This window comes from Mizuhopecten yessoensis, unplaced genomic scaffold (genome assembly GCF_002113885.1).
Source record: "Mizuhopecten yessoensis strain PY_sf001 unplaced genomic scaffold, ASM211388v2 scaffold10971, whole genome shotgun sequence".
In the NCBI taxonomy this organism is placed as follows: Eukaryota; Metazoa; Mollusca; class Bivalvia; order Pectinida; family Pectinidae; genus Mizuhopecten; species Mizuhopecten yessoensis.
In genome coordinates, this window is record NW_018408813.1 from 859,258 (window position 1) to 874,186 (window position 14,929).

Consider the following 14,929-nt stretch of genomic DNA (forward strand, 5'->3'; position numbering starts at 1 on the left):
GGGGGGGATACATTCAGTATTGGAAGTAAGGTTAGGGGGTGCTGTAACTGGGGCTCTTCTTCTTTCTGTCAAAAGTCTGAGGTTATGGGGTGCATTGCTCCCTGTCTTCTGATTAATACCGCAGGGAAAGATGAATTGTTGCAGGAGTCCAACGGAAAGCTTAAAAGAATGTTTTTTCTGGTCCCTCCACATTATAGGCCATTGTTAAGATTTCAAGAGGAATAGATCACAGTGAAATATTGAGATATTTTGGCATGTACAAATGTAAACGTACGTTAAGATCATCATATGTACCATATTTACTGGTAATAAGCTTAAGGCCAGGCTGGTGTTTCTGATGATGGTCCTACATGGAAATATATTTCAGGATTACCATAGTTAAGCTATTAAGAGCCTAAGGCACTAACAAAGTTAATAAGGTAATTTGTTAATTTACTGTTATCAACCTAATTAGTAGTCAGGGGACTTATGAGACAGGAGTAAATTGTTAAAAATTGAGAATCTGAAAAAATGTCTAAACTAAACCCTGTGTAATATGTTAACCAGTCAAAACCAAACCCTGCATGATCTCAAAATCTATCTAAACTAAAACCTATAGAATCTGTAAACTTGTATAAACCATGCACTGTAAAATTTGTCAACCTGTTTATAGTAACACCCTGTACCATATTATGTAAACATGTCTTAACCTAGACCCTTTACAATCTGCAAAACCTTGAAAGACGTTAGCTATATAGTCTATTCTTACATTTAACTAAAAAAGCAGATCTAGACCAGAAGATCGTGTAAGCAAACCAAAGTTTGTACAGTCCTTATTCCAATAAAAAAATCTGTATTTTATTGCTGGGTTTTTTCTTTTGTTACACTTTGCTAAGCCATTGAGCCTCCATCACCTCCCTGGGCGGTGATTGCAGCAGGAAGGCGTTAGTACAGACATCAGCATCCGTAACACATTACAACTGGAGAGATTCGCACCTTAAGGTCACAGTATACCAAGAAACCATATCACGGAGCTCCATTTGGCCTATACCATGGACTCGAATCTCGATTCCTGGAACTATAAACCATTCACTCCTGAATTTGCAGACGTCGTTTTTAATAGGATTGCTGTTATTTTATATACCGGTAGACAAGATTGGAAGAAATACATTTAAAGCACATTAAATTCCACAGAATGCTCGATTTATTTTTAAATTTAGAAATGAAAAAAAAATGCTTAAAAGCTTTGTGTTTGTTAAAAAAAAAATGTTTTGAATGGAAAAGTAACTATTGATACTTTTAAAATTTCAGGGGAGAAGATTTCCACTTACTTTGTTCTTAATTGTTTCCCCCCATGTTCTTTCAATTTTGAATTGTTATTCGAATAAATTAAACACTGCCACCAGAACTATTTTTGCTCGTTGCATAGTCAGGATCCAAGATCGAAAGCAAAAATTGCTTTTCAAGTAAAAAATGAGAATAAAGCACTAGTTTTGTACCAGTGAGTCATCAGCCTATTTTAAATGGAGGAATGGCATGGGAATGAAATAGAAAGAGTTTGGCTCATCGTTCAGATCTTCAGAGGCATTTAGATTTATTTTAATTCCTAGGTAAACTGGCTTGGATCCTCTATATATAGCTATAAGCTTTAGTGAACACTAACATGGGAGCTATTTACTTTTGTAGATGGTTAACTTTAAATTTGAAAATTTTACAGTACAGATGATGAATACTTAGGTAGTACTACTGGTAGATATTTCCATTAAGAGATGTGAGCAGTTTCTTTTAGAGATGGTAATTTAACCATTTAACCATTTCCTTTAGGGATGGTTTAACATTACAGCATTGAGAATATAATGTTCTCAAGATCATTTGTAGTAAACATTATATCCATATTTCATAGTTTAATAGTGAGTTATGATTTGGATAAGTTCCTTTAGAGATGCTGAACAGCTAAGCGATGTATGTCCTTTAATAAACAAGTGAGATATCTGGAGAGATGGGGAATACCTGAACAGTTTCCCAATGTAGAGATTTATGTACACACACATACAGTTTCCTTTAGAGAATAACAACACATCACATCACTTTTCTCTATAATGCCTCTGGAAGGCATTTTATACAGGCGAATATCGATGTAATTTATAGTGGATTAGACTTGCGGTACCTGGTATTTATTTAGCGCTAAGCCGTCAGTCAGTCAAACATTGGACCAAGCTAAGGGAGGTCTTACATGCGAAGCAGAACTCATTGCAGTCAACATGTATAGATATATATCATTATACAGGTACTTAAAACCATCAACATTGTAAAAAGTCAATTGTTTTTGATTATTACTTGGTATTAGGTTGATTCACTTTAAAACTTTTATGTCATTAATAACAGCTGAAGTTTGTACTATATTCCATTCTGACAGAATTTGAAAGCCAATGGCTAATCATTGGAATTGGTAGATTGGAAATTGAAAGTCTCCTTTGTTTTGCTGGTTTGGAATCTTTGGGTGCAAGAATTTTAGAAAGGTTAAATAAGGATGAGATAGTGTATTTAGTGACATCAGATAAAAATATATATAAGCCATGGCCAGTATAAGTGAATATTCAGTTGTTTTTTTCCCAAATTAAAAAAGAAAATATCAGGGGAGCATTTAATCACTTGGTACATTCACATGCAGTAAAAGATTCTTATACCCTGACTTCAGTAATGTTTATGTCATAATAATTTGCAGTGCAGGCATTGAAATTCAGTGAAGGTAGTACAGTTTTGATAGTACAGGCATGTACAAAAAAAAGTCATATTTTAGCCTGCATGTACTTTGTGACGTTGAAGTAAAATTTAGTGCCAAATGTTAATCCAGAATCCATGTAACCCGCTTCCTAAGGACTTTGTAGCCCTCTGGGCTTATCACGGGTCAATATATGGTTTAAGCTAAAATGTGTTTTCACGTTATTACTGCATATTTTTATGGAGGAATCGCACACAAACCATTTTAAATGCTATTTGCTGTCGGAAATGGTTGTTAAATTTGTCGTGGTGTTTTATTGTGAGCTACAGGAAACTGCATATCTACGGGTTCGCCAAGTTCCACTGCTGTACGGCGGTATGAAATATTGACATTTAAAGGATCATGTGGTTAGATCTCGATTCTTAATTGTTATCTGTCATGGTGGGAAAAAAAGAAAACTTCCAAAAATACCCAGCCTATCTTTATACACTATGTACTGTACATGTTTAAGGCAAAACTGTTTACAGCTTTGAAGTTAATTAAGAATTAATTGAATCCGGCAGTATCTTTTTGTGGACCAGATATTGCCATGATAAACCGGTAGTTTCTACCACCAAGTCATTTTCCCATCTGCTGAAAAGTCATGCCTGTTTTACGGACGCTAAGACAACCTGACAATGTATATGCAGAGCCTGGTAACGAGAAGGCTCCGCTATAGTTAAACCATTAACCAGAGATTAATACACCATCCCATGTGTGTTTTTTGTAATGATCTATTTGTGTGTGTTTTTTTCTCTCCATGAAGAACAGAGTTAATGATGGATAGCCGTTTAATAGCAGCGGCATTTGGGGTCTTCTGTTACAGTCATCGTCTTGTCTATAAGTAAGCACCGTTCCTGACTTCAGTACATTCTTCTAAAAGGAAATGTATTCATACTGTGTGCAATTTTAAGTGCCGTCCACTGCAGCAGTTTGCTTTCTGGTTTTGTATATTGAGATAAATCGTTTGCACGTTTTTGGGTTTAGGAATTTGATTGACACCATTGTAGGGTACTACTGCAGCTGGTTGCAACCTCCTTAGCTTATTACACTACGATACCATAAATTATTCATAGAAAATAAGCAGTTTCTTCATCGTTTTATAGCCTTGGGCATTCTAGTATCCCTCCTAGGGTGGCAGATAAACATTGATAAGGTAACGGAATGGCGATATATATCAGAACGCTGAATACTGACACTTTTTCTCAGTGTTACGATTCTATCCTTTTATAATGTTGATGAAGATTTAATGGAGTTTTTTACCCGTTTTAGCATGAGTCACTCACATGGCTGAATCATGCCATCTCCTCCAACCATTAATCTTGAAAAAATAATTTTTGTTCATTTCCATGATCTGTTGAATGGGCTTGCTGGCGCCGGGTCGTCGTCGGCGTACGATTGTTTAACGACAGAAAAGAACTCGGTCATGTTTGTGTTTGTAGTGTCATATGCATGTCAACTATCAATTAAATATTGTACATCACAATAAGTGGCCAATCAGATTTCTGTTTTATTGATAAACCTATGTTAAATTTACAAGCATATTATTTTTGTGGGGCCAATAAAAATCTATGAAGTGGTATTCCTTTTTTCGTGCAATGAGATCTATAGCATGCATTCTGATGGAAGACTTCGTAAATAAAATGTTTTCATGCTTTATTATAAATACTGTATGTTTTATACTCCAAATGCACTTACGTTTATTTATACATCTGCTTCACTTAAAACATGATCCAAGTTCAAATAAAAGTTGATTCTCCAGTGTTTGCCTATATCTTAAAAACAACTCCCAACAGATGTGTGTGTACATTTGTTGGGGTAATAAAATAAAAGATGATGTTTGCCATCAATAATTGATCTGACAGTTTTCTTCTGAAGCCGCACTCAAGTGTTAAAAGAGATGTATTTGAGGAATAACATGACAGATAGAACTGGATCACCTTCCCTAGTGTTTCTCTAGTCAACATAGAATGGCAGCTACCGATTTGATATCCAAAATGGCCGTCTGGGCCTCTTACTGGTCAAGACATATAATTGTTAAACCGATCAAGTGTCACAGATCAGCTTTATAGAATTTTGTATGAAGTTGAAGAAGAGCTCATTGCCCAACTTCAGAGGCTTACAAATGTAGCCATAAGTAGGAAAAAACCCTCCTACCACAGACAGGCTACTAGATACTTTCATGAAAGAATTATATAATGTGATATCACAAAATTTGCTGAAATAACAGCCTTTATGTGTTGGGTACCTGCAACTTCACATCTTATGGAAACCCTTAGGCCTACAGTTTGTCATCAAGGACTACTGACACTGTACATTAGAGATCAGTCCGTCTTGTATTGTATAGCCAAAATCACATCAAGGTTGTAACTAAATACATGTACTGACCAAATATGAGTTGATGACAGCAGTGATTGTGATGTCACCATATTATATAAAGACATTTTTTTCTTGAACTTGTAAAGCAATCCTTGCCATAACGATGTCAATATAAACAGAAGTAATTCGTAAACATCCAAGCTATGCATGGCTGTCAGCATGAAACATTCAATATGGAGTGTCGGTTCATGTGCTAACTATATATGCAATGTTTATATAGTTTGTCTAGCTGGTATACAAGCATAAGAAACAACCAAATTGATCATTCACCCCTACATTTTTAAACTGGACTTGCCCAGTCTTTAATATGGTAAGGTTCAAATGTGAGTTTAGGGGTGAATGTGGTATCATATCATTCGGAAACGCCATGTAATCAATGCAAGAGAGTTATATTCACAATCTGTATATGAATTAGAGTTAGAAACTGGAAATACATGTCTCGCAAAAACAAAACAAAATCACAGATATAGCGTAACATTCTCTACATGGGCTCACGATTGACATGTATAGTCATCAAATTTGTTTATTTTGTATGTGTTTACACGAGGTCCACTACATCTGATAAGGGAGATAAGTTTATTTACTACTTTGCACAGTATACCCATGATATCAATATTGTGTTATCGATACACACATTCTTGTGTAGACATACTTTTCAAATTTGTCATTGAGCAGTATTTTGGAACTCTTTTGGTATGGAGGTACACAACACAAAATAGCATACATACTTAAGTTGTTTTTTATGCAAGACCTCATCACTAACCATATGTTCAAACATCTTGTCCTGTATATAAGCATGGTTAGTTTGAAATTTCAAAAATATACCCCAAATTTTCATCTTCAGTAATATGAAAATTTATGAAAACTATCCTTTGATAAATTATTTAAAAGAAAAACTTCAGATTTTATTTATGTCACTTAAGCTGTAATTAACTGTGCACATTGCAAGGGCATCATTGCCATAGATATTTATTTACATCCACCTAAAAAACTGATTTATCTGAGAAGTGTTTACGTTCATAATTTGGCAAGACTCACGACTCCTCGGGTAACCGGGCTGACACTGCTGGCTAATGTTTATACGAGGAGGAATTCAACATCTGTCGAGGATTTGTAGGAATAAGGGCGTATCTAGGAGATTCCTCTACATCTTAATTAGGTCGGTGATACCATGTCATGTAATGGGGAGTGATAATTAGAATATCTCCGTTCCAGGCGTCATTCTGAGCATTTTTAGTAAAGATATTCCGCGTGCGTAGACATGCAGTTATGACATAAGATATGATGGTACCGTTAACAGAGGGAATCGGGTGGTGTCTGAAGTTTATAATTTCTAAGATTACAACTTGCATGTTTATAAAACACCAAAATATTTTTGAAATGAAAATGACCCTGAAATAGAATAACAAACAGGAAACATTTTATGTTTTCAAATGTACTTATGCAGGTACAGGTATATATCGGTATACATTGTATGCTTATAAATAGCTGTTAAAGTCATTTTTAGTGAGGTACTTATTTTTACCTTAATTCTAATTAGTGTCATTTGTAAATTCAAATATCTATGTTAATTGACTCCCACAACTACGGATATACCGGGCATGTTGCATATACCCTTAAGCCTCTACATATATATTTGTGAGTTATCTCCCTGAAAATCTTGTATTAGCATTAACTCATTCACCACTGAAGACGCATTTGAACTCCTCCAATTCAAAAGTTGGAATAGTTCATTATGAAATCTCAGAGGTGGATGAGTTGAAAGTAATTATTCAATCATACTACATATGCATGTAGTACATGAATGATTCCATCTATTGAACTTTTTTTCTTTCAATTTGTGTATTTGCAAATGTCTACACAATAAAAACACACCATACTATCATTGATTAGGATGTTTATACTATATAGTGTGGAGCTCTTTAGGATAGAAGATACATTTGTAATAGGAAGGAATTAGTGAAAAAGTGTGTGGATTTGCTGGAGATCAAATTCACGATCCAAATTAAGACTTTATAGTTGGACACTAGAGGGAAATTCCCTCTATCTGCAGTTAGTAAGGCGACTTTGACACTTAATGTCCATTCTTTACACACAAGTTTTGTCCCCATGAGGGATATACCAAAGTCCTTGAAAATGGTAGTTGTTATTCCTTGCTTTAGCGTTGTGTATTTAGGGTAATGGCAACAACTGGTGTTCCTGTACGTTGTCAGTCTAATGTTACTGGGCAGAATGCTGTGCTGGGTGTCTTCAGCATGATATTTCAGTGAGATAGCACTATAAAGTCGGCATCAGAGCCGACGTAACCCTGCTTCCGACACACATACGTATACACACATGTACGCATACACAACACACATGGAGGCACATCCTTAAATTAACTTACATGTAGTTGTAATAGGACTTTAAACAAAATAAAACCAAACCAAACCTTTACACATATTTCTGTGTAAGTATTTGTAACTAAAGTCACTAAACTAAACTAAAGGATAACATTAAAATTTTATTTGTTATACATGTATATAGAAAAGTAATATGTATAATGGTAATTATTTATCATGTACATGTATGTATAACATTTAACTTTCTTCGTGGTTTACTTTTGTGGTTTCTGCTGTTTGGAGTTGAACTGCATTTATAGTGAAGGATGAATCTGAAAGTAGGTTCATGTAGATAAATGTTTCATGTCATACTTGGAGTATATATGTATATGTAAATTAAATGTACTACTATATAATGATCAGATACATAGGTCTATTGATACAGTCGGACTTGTACTGATTATCACATACACTGTATGTGGGACTACAAAGGAACGGGTGGGAACTCTGTAACACTGTATCATTGTTGTCCATTATGAGTGATTTTACCTGTCAGGTATGTTATATATCGTTAGGTCACAGCTCTACCTGAGACGAGTCAATTAGTGACTGTAATGGCTGTAGGTTATATACTAATGGGCATCCCGTGACCATCAACTGGTCCTCGGTCAGAAATTGTCTCTATCTATAGATCTCTGGCCCTCTGTACCATTACTAGGTATACAATGGGTCAGAAGGGTTAAATCTCTGATCCTTGATCCACATGTATATACATACAATACTGGTTCTACCTGTCATCCAGGCGATTTGTTAACATATGCAAGAAAATGAAAGGAGGGGATTCACAATTATAGGGAACAATACTCACAATTTGAAGTGGAGATGAGTTGTTATTTAAGAATAAAATATCAAAATATGAAGAAATTTTTTTAGTGACATTTCTTTACAGACTTAAGGTTAAGAAGTGTGACGGTCAATATAGGAATATGGGAAACTAATAGAATGAATACAGTATACCTGGTCTGACACTTGAGGAAGATTTATTTATAACTTTTGTAAATTAATTTGATTGCATTCCAGGTGTCCATTAGATACAACTGTCACTAGTGAAAATTAAAGAGGAAACCTACAGAAAAAGGATATAATTACAACATGCTCAGGCGTCACCAATAAGTGGGTTTTTGGTCAACCCACAATCCCACACCTGACGTTGGCTCTATTCCCTTACTTTAAGCTGAGAGGAAAACATGTAACACCATTCTATATTTCAAACTTAAAGTCAATTTTCAGAAAACTTCGGGATTAAAGTAAATTTTTCCATGAAACCAGCTGAGCCAGCAAATGAATAGAAATACATGAATTATAGAAGAAAGCTAAAGATCTGCCTATAACTATAGCCAGAATAGGTATTTACTCATACAGTGGTATAATACATATGTAGGTTAATACTTAAATAGTCCAAAATTGGGAAAATTTAAATTAAACTAAGTATAAATTGTCATGAAAACTTTTCGCTGGAATTAAGATCCTTTGGGTCCATTTTAGATCCTGGAAGGATTGAAGCATGCTATGTTTATTTATGGACACCAATTGTTCTAAACTCAGGAAACACAATGACAGTCATTGCCACCAGGGGGAGTTTGTGGCACTCGAGGATCCCGGCACAATCAGAGCAATATATACGACATGGGAAACTCTAATAGCTTATTCTCCTGATTGATGATAAGAGGATTAGGAAATGATTTTGAAATTCGCAGCTTTGTTGTCTAGATTTGTGTCCAATACTGCAATGCTGTTTTGCTGTGGATAACAAATGTTTGGATAAGTCACCATGCATTGTACAATTTAACTAGGAATGTTAACCCTTTCACCCCTAAAGTCACATTTCAACCTTACCAAATCAAAGACTGGGCAAGTCCAGTTTTAATATGTAGGGGTGAATGAGTTAATGTCTAAATTGTTGACCAATATATTGCTGTACTGTATATTGTCACTATATTCCGTCTTTGCGTATTGCAGAGTTATCTTCTCTTTGGGGCAGGTATTTATTTTTAAATCACTTGTTTTTGAGAGTAACGTCATCAATTTTTGAGAAAACGATGTAATTTTCTCACACAAACCAATGACGTAACAATCAATACCTGCTCCCAAGAGAAGATAACTCTGCAATACGCAAAGAAGGAATACATTAACATCTAGGTTATTGGTGTACATTACTGTACCTGTTTACTGCTGTCACACAGCTAGGCTGAAGACAGTCTTGGATTGCATCTTTGGTCACCATGGATTGTGTAGCTAGGAATATTAATGTCTAGATTAATGTACATTTTGTACATGTACACGTGAATACTGCTGTAGTGTATATTGCTGAAGAGAAGAGCTTGAGGTGCTTAGATTGTAACTAGCAATGATGCATTGTATGGATATGTTGATCATGATAGAAAAATAAAAGCAATTTCATAAACACTTTGACACATATCCAAAGGAAACTATAGCATTATACTCCTATACTACACTCCGTTATATCACAAAGATATGATCAGGGACCCAACAGATCCTCAGCTGGCTGATGTAAAAAGTTACATATATAATATGATAGTTCTCTTAATCTGTGAAATTTCAGTTAAGTATGTAAAACCTCTGTTAGTTGTGTAGAAATTCTATATACAACATAAAAATTCCATTAATGATACAAAGTTTCATAAATAATATAAGAATTCTTTTAGGTCCTTTTAACAATTTCAATTTTTCAGCACTTTGTAATTATAAAGATGGCATGGTACAACAGTAATATTAATATACAGAACATTTACAAAAGTACACAAACAAAAATTAGTTGGAGTGTCAATATGAGTATTTATAGAAGTAACAAAATGTTACAACTGGTTTATTTTTGGACCTTGCCTTAAAATACACAAACATTTCACATTAATATGAACATTTTTCAGTTTTCTCTCCCTATCGTACAGATTTGTTCCATGCAAACAAACATAACTCGGGGATGGTTCTCCGTGGTGAGGCAATTAGTATACCCTAATTATACCCATTTTATGGCGGATACGCAGATGAAGAGAATTCCAGGAGCTCTTTAAAACACGTCTATATGCTAAAACCGGCTGGAGGCAATATTGGTGTGGTAGTTTGTGGAAAACAAAAAAAGCCTGCAAGTGTACATGTTAGATGTAGTTGTATAATACAACCGCATCATATACTAAAGTGTTTTGGTTAGTGATGGTGTTTCTTCTTACGTTAAATTGTTTACATGTTTGTCTTGGAAACAGTAGCGTGTTTAGTTGTGTATACATGACTCATGGTTATCAAAGACGGGGAAGAGATGTCGACAGACCACCCCAAAAACACATGCATATGTATACATTGTTATATTTGTTATATCAGAAGTGTAGAGGAGGGGGAAATATTTACTTAAGTAAAAAAACGATTCATTTAAATTGTGTAGTTATAACTAAGATAAGGTATTACACTGGTAATACAAAATCATTACAATAATGACTTACACTGTATAAAAAGCTTGTGTTTTGGAGATTATTATCCACATTCAAAAGTGAATTAAAATAGTGGCATTATATGATTGTACAGTATACCTTGAGCTCATAATGATAAAACAAATACACAAAAAAATGTAAACGCAATTTAGCAAAAAAAAAAATGTTTTTGAAATATATTTGGGACAAAATTATTGTCTTAAAGAAGTATGCTGCCTTCCTGTGATAGTTACCTCCCTTACGATGGAGGTCCATATTTTACACTAAAACACGTCTTTATGACCAGTAATTTAAACTTGTTTAATTAATTTATGACAAATTTTAAAGATGTACAAGAATACTTACCTTGATTACACTCAGGTATATATAATTCTCAACTAATTGAAAGGAATTCAAGGGAGGTAACTCTAACATAAATCACAGATATAATGTGTCGGGTAACATATAACATTAATCCTATCTACTGGACCAGGAGGTTTGGATTCATTTCTGTAATTATTAGTAATAAAGGATAACATATTCCTTTAGTACGTATATCTGTTGAAGATAATAAAAAAATTACAAATCTGTTTTACTTTTGATAAGCTTGGGCTTTGAAATTATTTTAAATTAACCCGTATTTTTGATCATTTTGGATAACAACCATTTGCAAAATCCATATATAAAGATACTTTCAGGTTATTCTCAAATTATCGGGCTTAAAATTTTCAAAAGAAAGAAAGTTACTGTTGGGTCATGTTTGGTCTGCCTCCTTCATTCCTAGCTTAAAGTGGGTGAATAGTGAAACAGCTAGAATTGGTGCAATTTTAAGTAATGAAAGAGGTGAACAAGTACTATTCCCGAAACACTGGCTATCAATGTAAGATCAGGATAGAAAGGAAACTACATATAGACTCGTGTGGGATGGCCTCGATTGAGGATTGACTGTAAATGATCAGGATCTATTTAAAGGAAAACATGGAAGATGTGTTAAAATTCAAAAACAAAATACAAAGCACTTGAATGCACCCGAGTGAGTTGTTAGAAAAAAGTGAACTTCCTCAGGTTGGAACTTGTTGAAGTGCATATGCGTGCAGTAATTTACATGTATGTTCTACAAATTGAAAAAGAAAAAAAATCTTTCTAATCTTGACGCGTGATCATGATCACAGGACCTTGGAAAAGTTGTCTATCACTTGTTAAACCAATCAAATTTTCCATGGGATGAATAAGAACTTTGAAAATGTTATCTATAGTATAAGATCATGTCACAGCCTTTTACAGAAAATCGAGAATGACATGGTCTAAATTATTCAGTATTCTAAGCACAAAGCATGTTAATGACAACTTGTGTTCTGCAGAAGGTTTCAAGCATCTGTACAGTTATATCACCCAACATCCTCCAACTTGCTTCTATCTTGACACCGTTTCGTTTCTATGGCGATGTTGGTATGAATGGAATGAAGTTCTTAAGTAAAGGTCATGCGTTTTATCGGCTCAGGCTGAGCCGAGGCTCAAGTGAGCTATGTTTATCATTAAAACTCCATTGTCTGTGTAATCCATTTTATGTCAAGTTTTCATTTTTTCTACTTCTTCTCAATCATTATTCATTCAAATTTGGCACAAAGGATCTGCAAGACAAAAGAAAGTAGATTTGCTGAAATTGAATGACAGTGGGGCTCTAGATCTAGCGATCTCAGTCAATTAAATAATAGCTCAAGAAAGGGGTAAATAATCTGGGGTTCATTTTGGGTTTTTTCAACGTTCTTCTGTTAAGTTTCAGATATGCGAGACAATGAACAATGTGAATCATGTTTTGTTCGTACCGTACCAAGGTCATAAATGGGCAAAGAACACTGTAGATCTGTACCATTATTACATCCTATACCTAGGCATAAAGTACAGGTAGATAAGGACTGTGCTAGTGAGGCAAAGGAAACGAAACATATGCAGGGCATTTCACTTAATATCCCATCAGTTATCACGTCACTTATTGTTAATTTTCGGTTATTATAAAATTTTCTTGATGCATCGTTTACCCTGTTATATTATCTATGTAATTCAATTCTGTTGTTATCACTTAATATCACTTCATTGAGGCAACTATCACAAAATGTACCGTATATGTGACATACCGTAATAAAGGTACTGGGCATGCTCAGTACCAGGTAAATGATGAGTAGGGTGACTTTGCTAAGACAAATGTGTCCTCAAACAACATACCTGGCCATGACATAAACAGATCTAGACTATCCAATTTATTTTCCGAGTACATATTGTACTAGTTGAAACATCACACATATGTGTTAACATTTTACTGGTTGTGCTAAATGAATCTGTTTACAAAAGTATATAGTCCTCATTCTGATAAACATTCATATGTTTACATCATCATGTTAATATGTGTCAATCTAATTTTTGTAATTGATATATTTTCAGAACTTTTGGGATCCAGTAAGAAAGGTGGCATTAACTACCAGGACAGTGATGGGTAAGTGGTTACCATGGAGATTGGTCATGTGATCATCTGACTCGTATCAGAATCTTTCTACTTTTAGAGATGATGAGAAATAATATTCCAAACTTTGGAAGACTGTCCTGGAGACATGTCCTATTTCCTAGGTCTTTATAGACAGTTGTAGTAAAGGTGTAGAGATATGCCATGTTCCAAACTTGGAAAACTGAACTTTGAATCTCCATCAACATTATGGATAACTTGTTTTTCAGTTGTTGTTTTATTTTAGAATGTATGACATTTAAAGAACTTGGAAAACTTAATTGTCATGATCTCCACTTTTAGATTACAAACTTTTGGCTTTTATCTATCAAATCTGCCGGTAAACCATCACTTAGGAAATAAGCCCACCAATGTTCATTACACTGCAGAACCCCCCCAAAAAAATGTTATGTCATTGTTTCGTAATATTAAATAAGCCCATCCCCTACTTCTGTGTTATAGTGCAAGTGTTGGCTTCAGAGGCTTATTACAGGATAAATACAGTAATTACACAGAACTGAGAAATTTAAAAACAACACATATTCAAATGCTTACATTGCATTATTTGGTTCCCAGCAAAAGTTGGTATTCAAATATGAACTATAAGCACATTTTTTATGTGGATCCAAGGAACACTAAAACACAGACTTCACCGATATCTGTTTGAACAAATATATAAAACGGCCATCTTAAATGTGCAATTGGAACATTTATCAGTTTCTCCTTCAGAAAATACAACACTTAAGTTTGTATGTGTATGCAGTAATTCTATGAAAGCGTTGACGAGGTAGTGTCACCACAGTACCTCTTTGACATTACTGGTCCCTATACGTGATGCTTACGAGACAGTCCGATGATCTATAGGCTCGTCTCAGTTTGGCTTGATTAGTTTAGCTAGCACTTTACAACATTTTTATGGAAATTTTTCAGGAAGCATTCAGAGTTTTCTAACTGAAATTTAAAACAAAAACTAGGGTTTCCAGATCAACTTTTGACCAGAAAAAGAAAAAGAGTATTTCAAAATTTCAAATTAGGTGGAAAAAATATATTTAATCAGTTGTAGAATGACTGGTTCCGGGTAAGATCACACGGACCGTTCATTGTTAAATTTCAAGTCTGATTAAGCTTAACAACAAGAAACACATTTACAGAATTACATACCTATGTTGTTGTTTTTGAAAATGACTCCTGATGCTAATTTAATTTAGTTGGAAATAACTTTCATTGCTGAAGGTTTTTTTTAAATAAGTTTGAAAATGACTTTTTGTGATTTTTAAAGACAACTTGTTAAGTGATTACAGAAGAATTTGGAGCACTCACGTTCAAGGTATAGCTTATTGACAGGTTGATAAATTTAGTGTAGTGAGTCTTACCAGTTCTTTTATATGGATTTTACTATCAACACATAAACCATTCAGAAACAAATTTCAGGCTGAAAAGGGTCAAGGCAACGTTATAGCACCTAGTGGCCATGTTCGTAACTACATTTATACATCTATTCTCGAAAAAT

The 14,929-nt window shown here is 34.4% G+C and overlaps 1 protein-coding gene across 1 annotated transcript in view; it reads left to right on the top strand.

Annotated features, from left to right (window-relative positions):
- Positions 1-14,929, top strand: part of LOC110464190 (caskin-2-like) — a 72,262-nt gene that overhangs the window by 16,062 nt on the left and 41,271 nt on the right. The window contains exon 2 of the mRNA XM_021519272.1: positions 13,362-13,413. Within this exon, the coding sequence (XP_021374947.1) occupies positions 13,362-13,413 (52 nt within the window). The remainder of the gene's footprint in view (positions 1-13,361; positions 13,414-14,929) is intronic.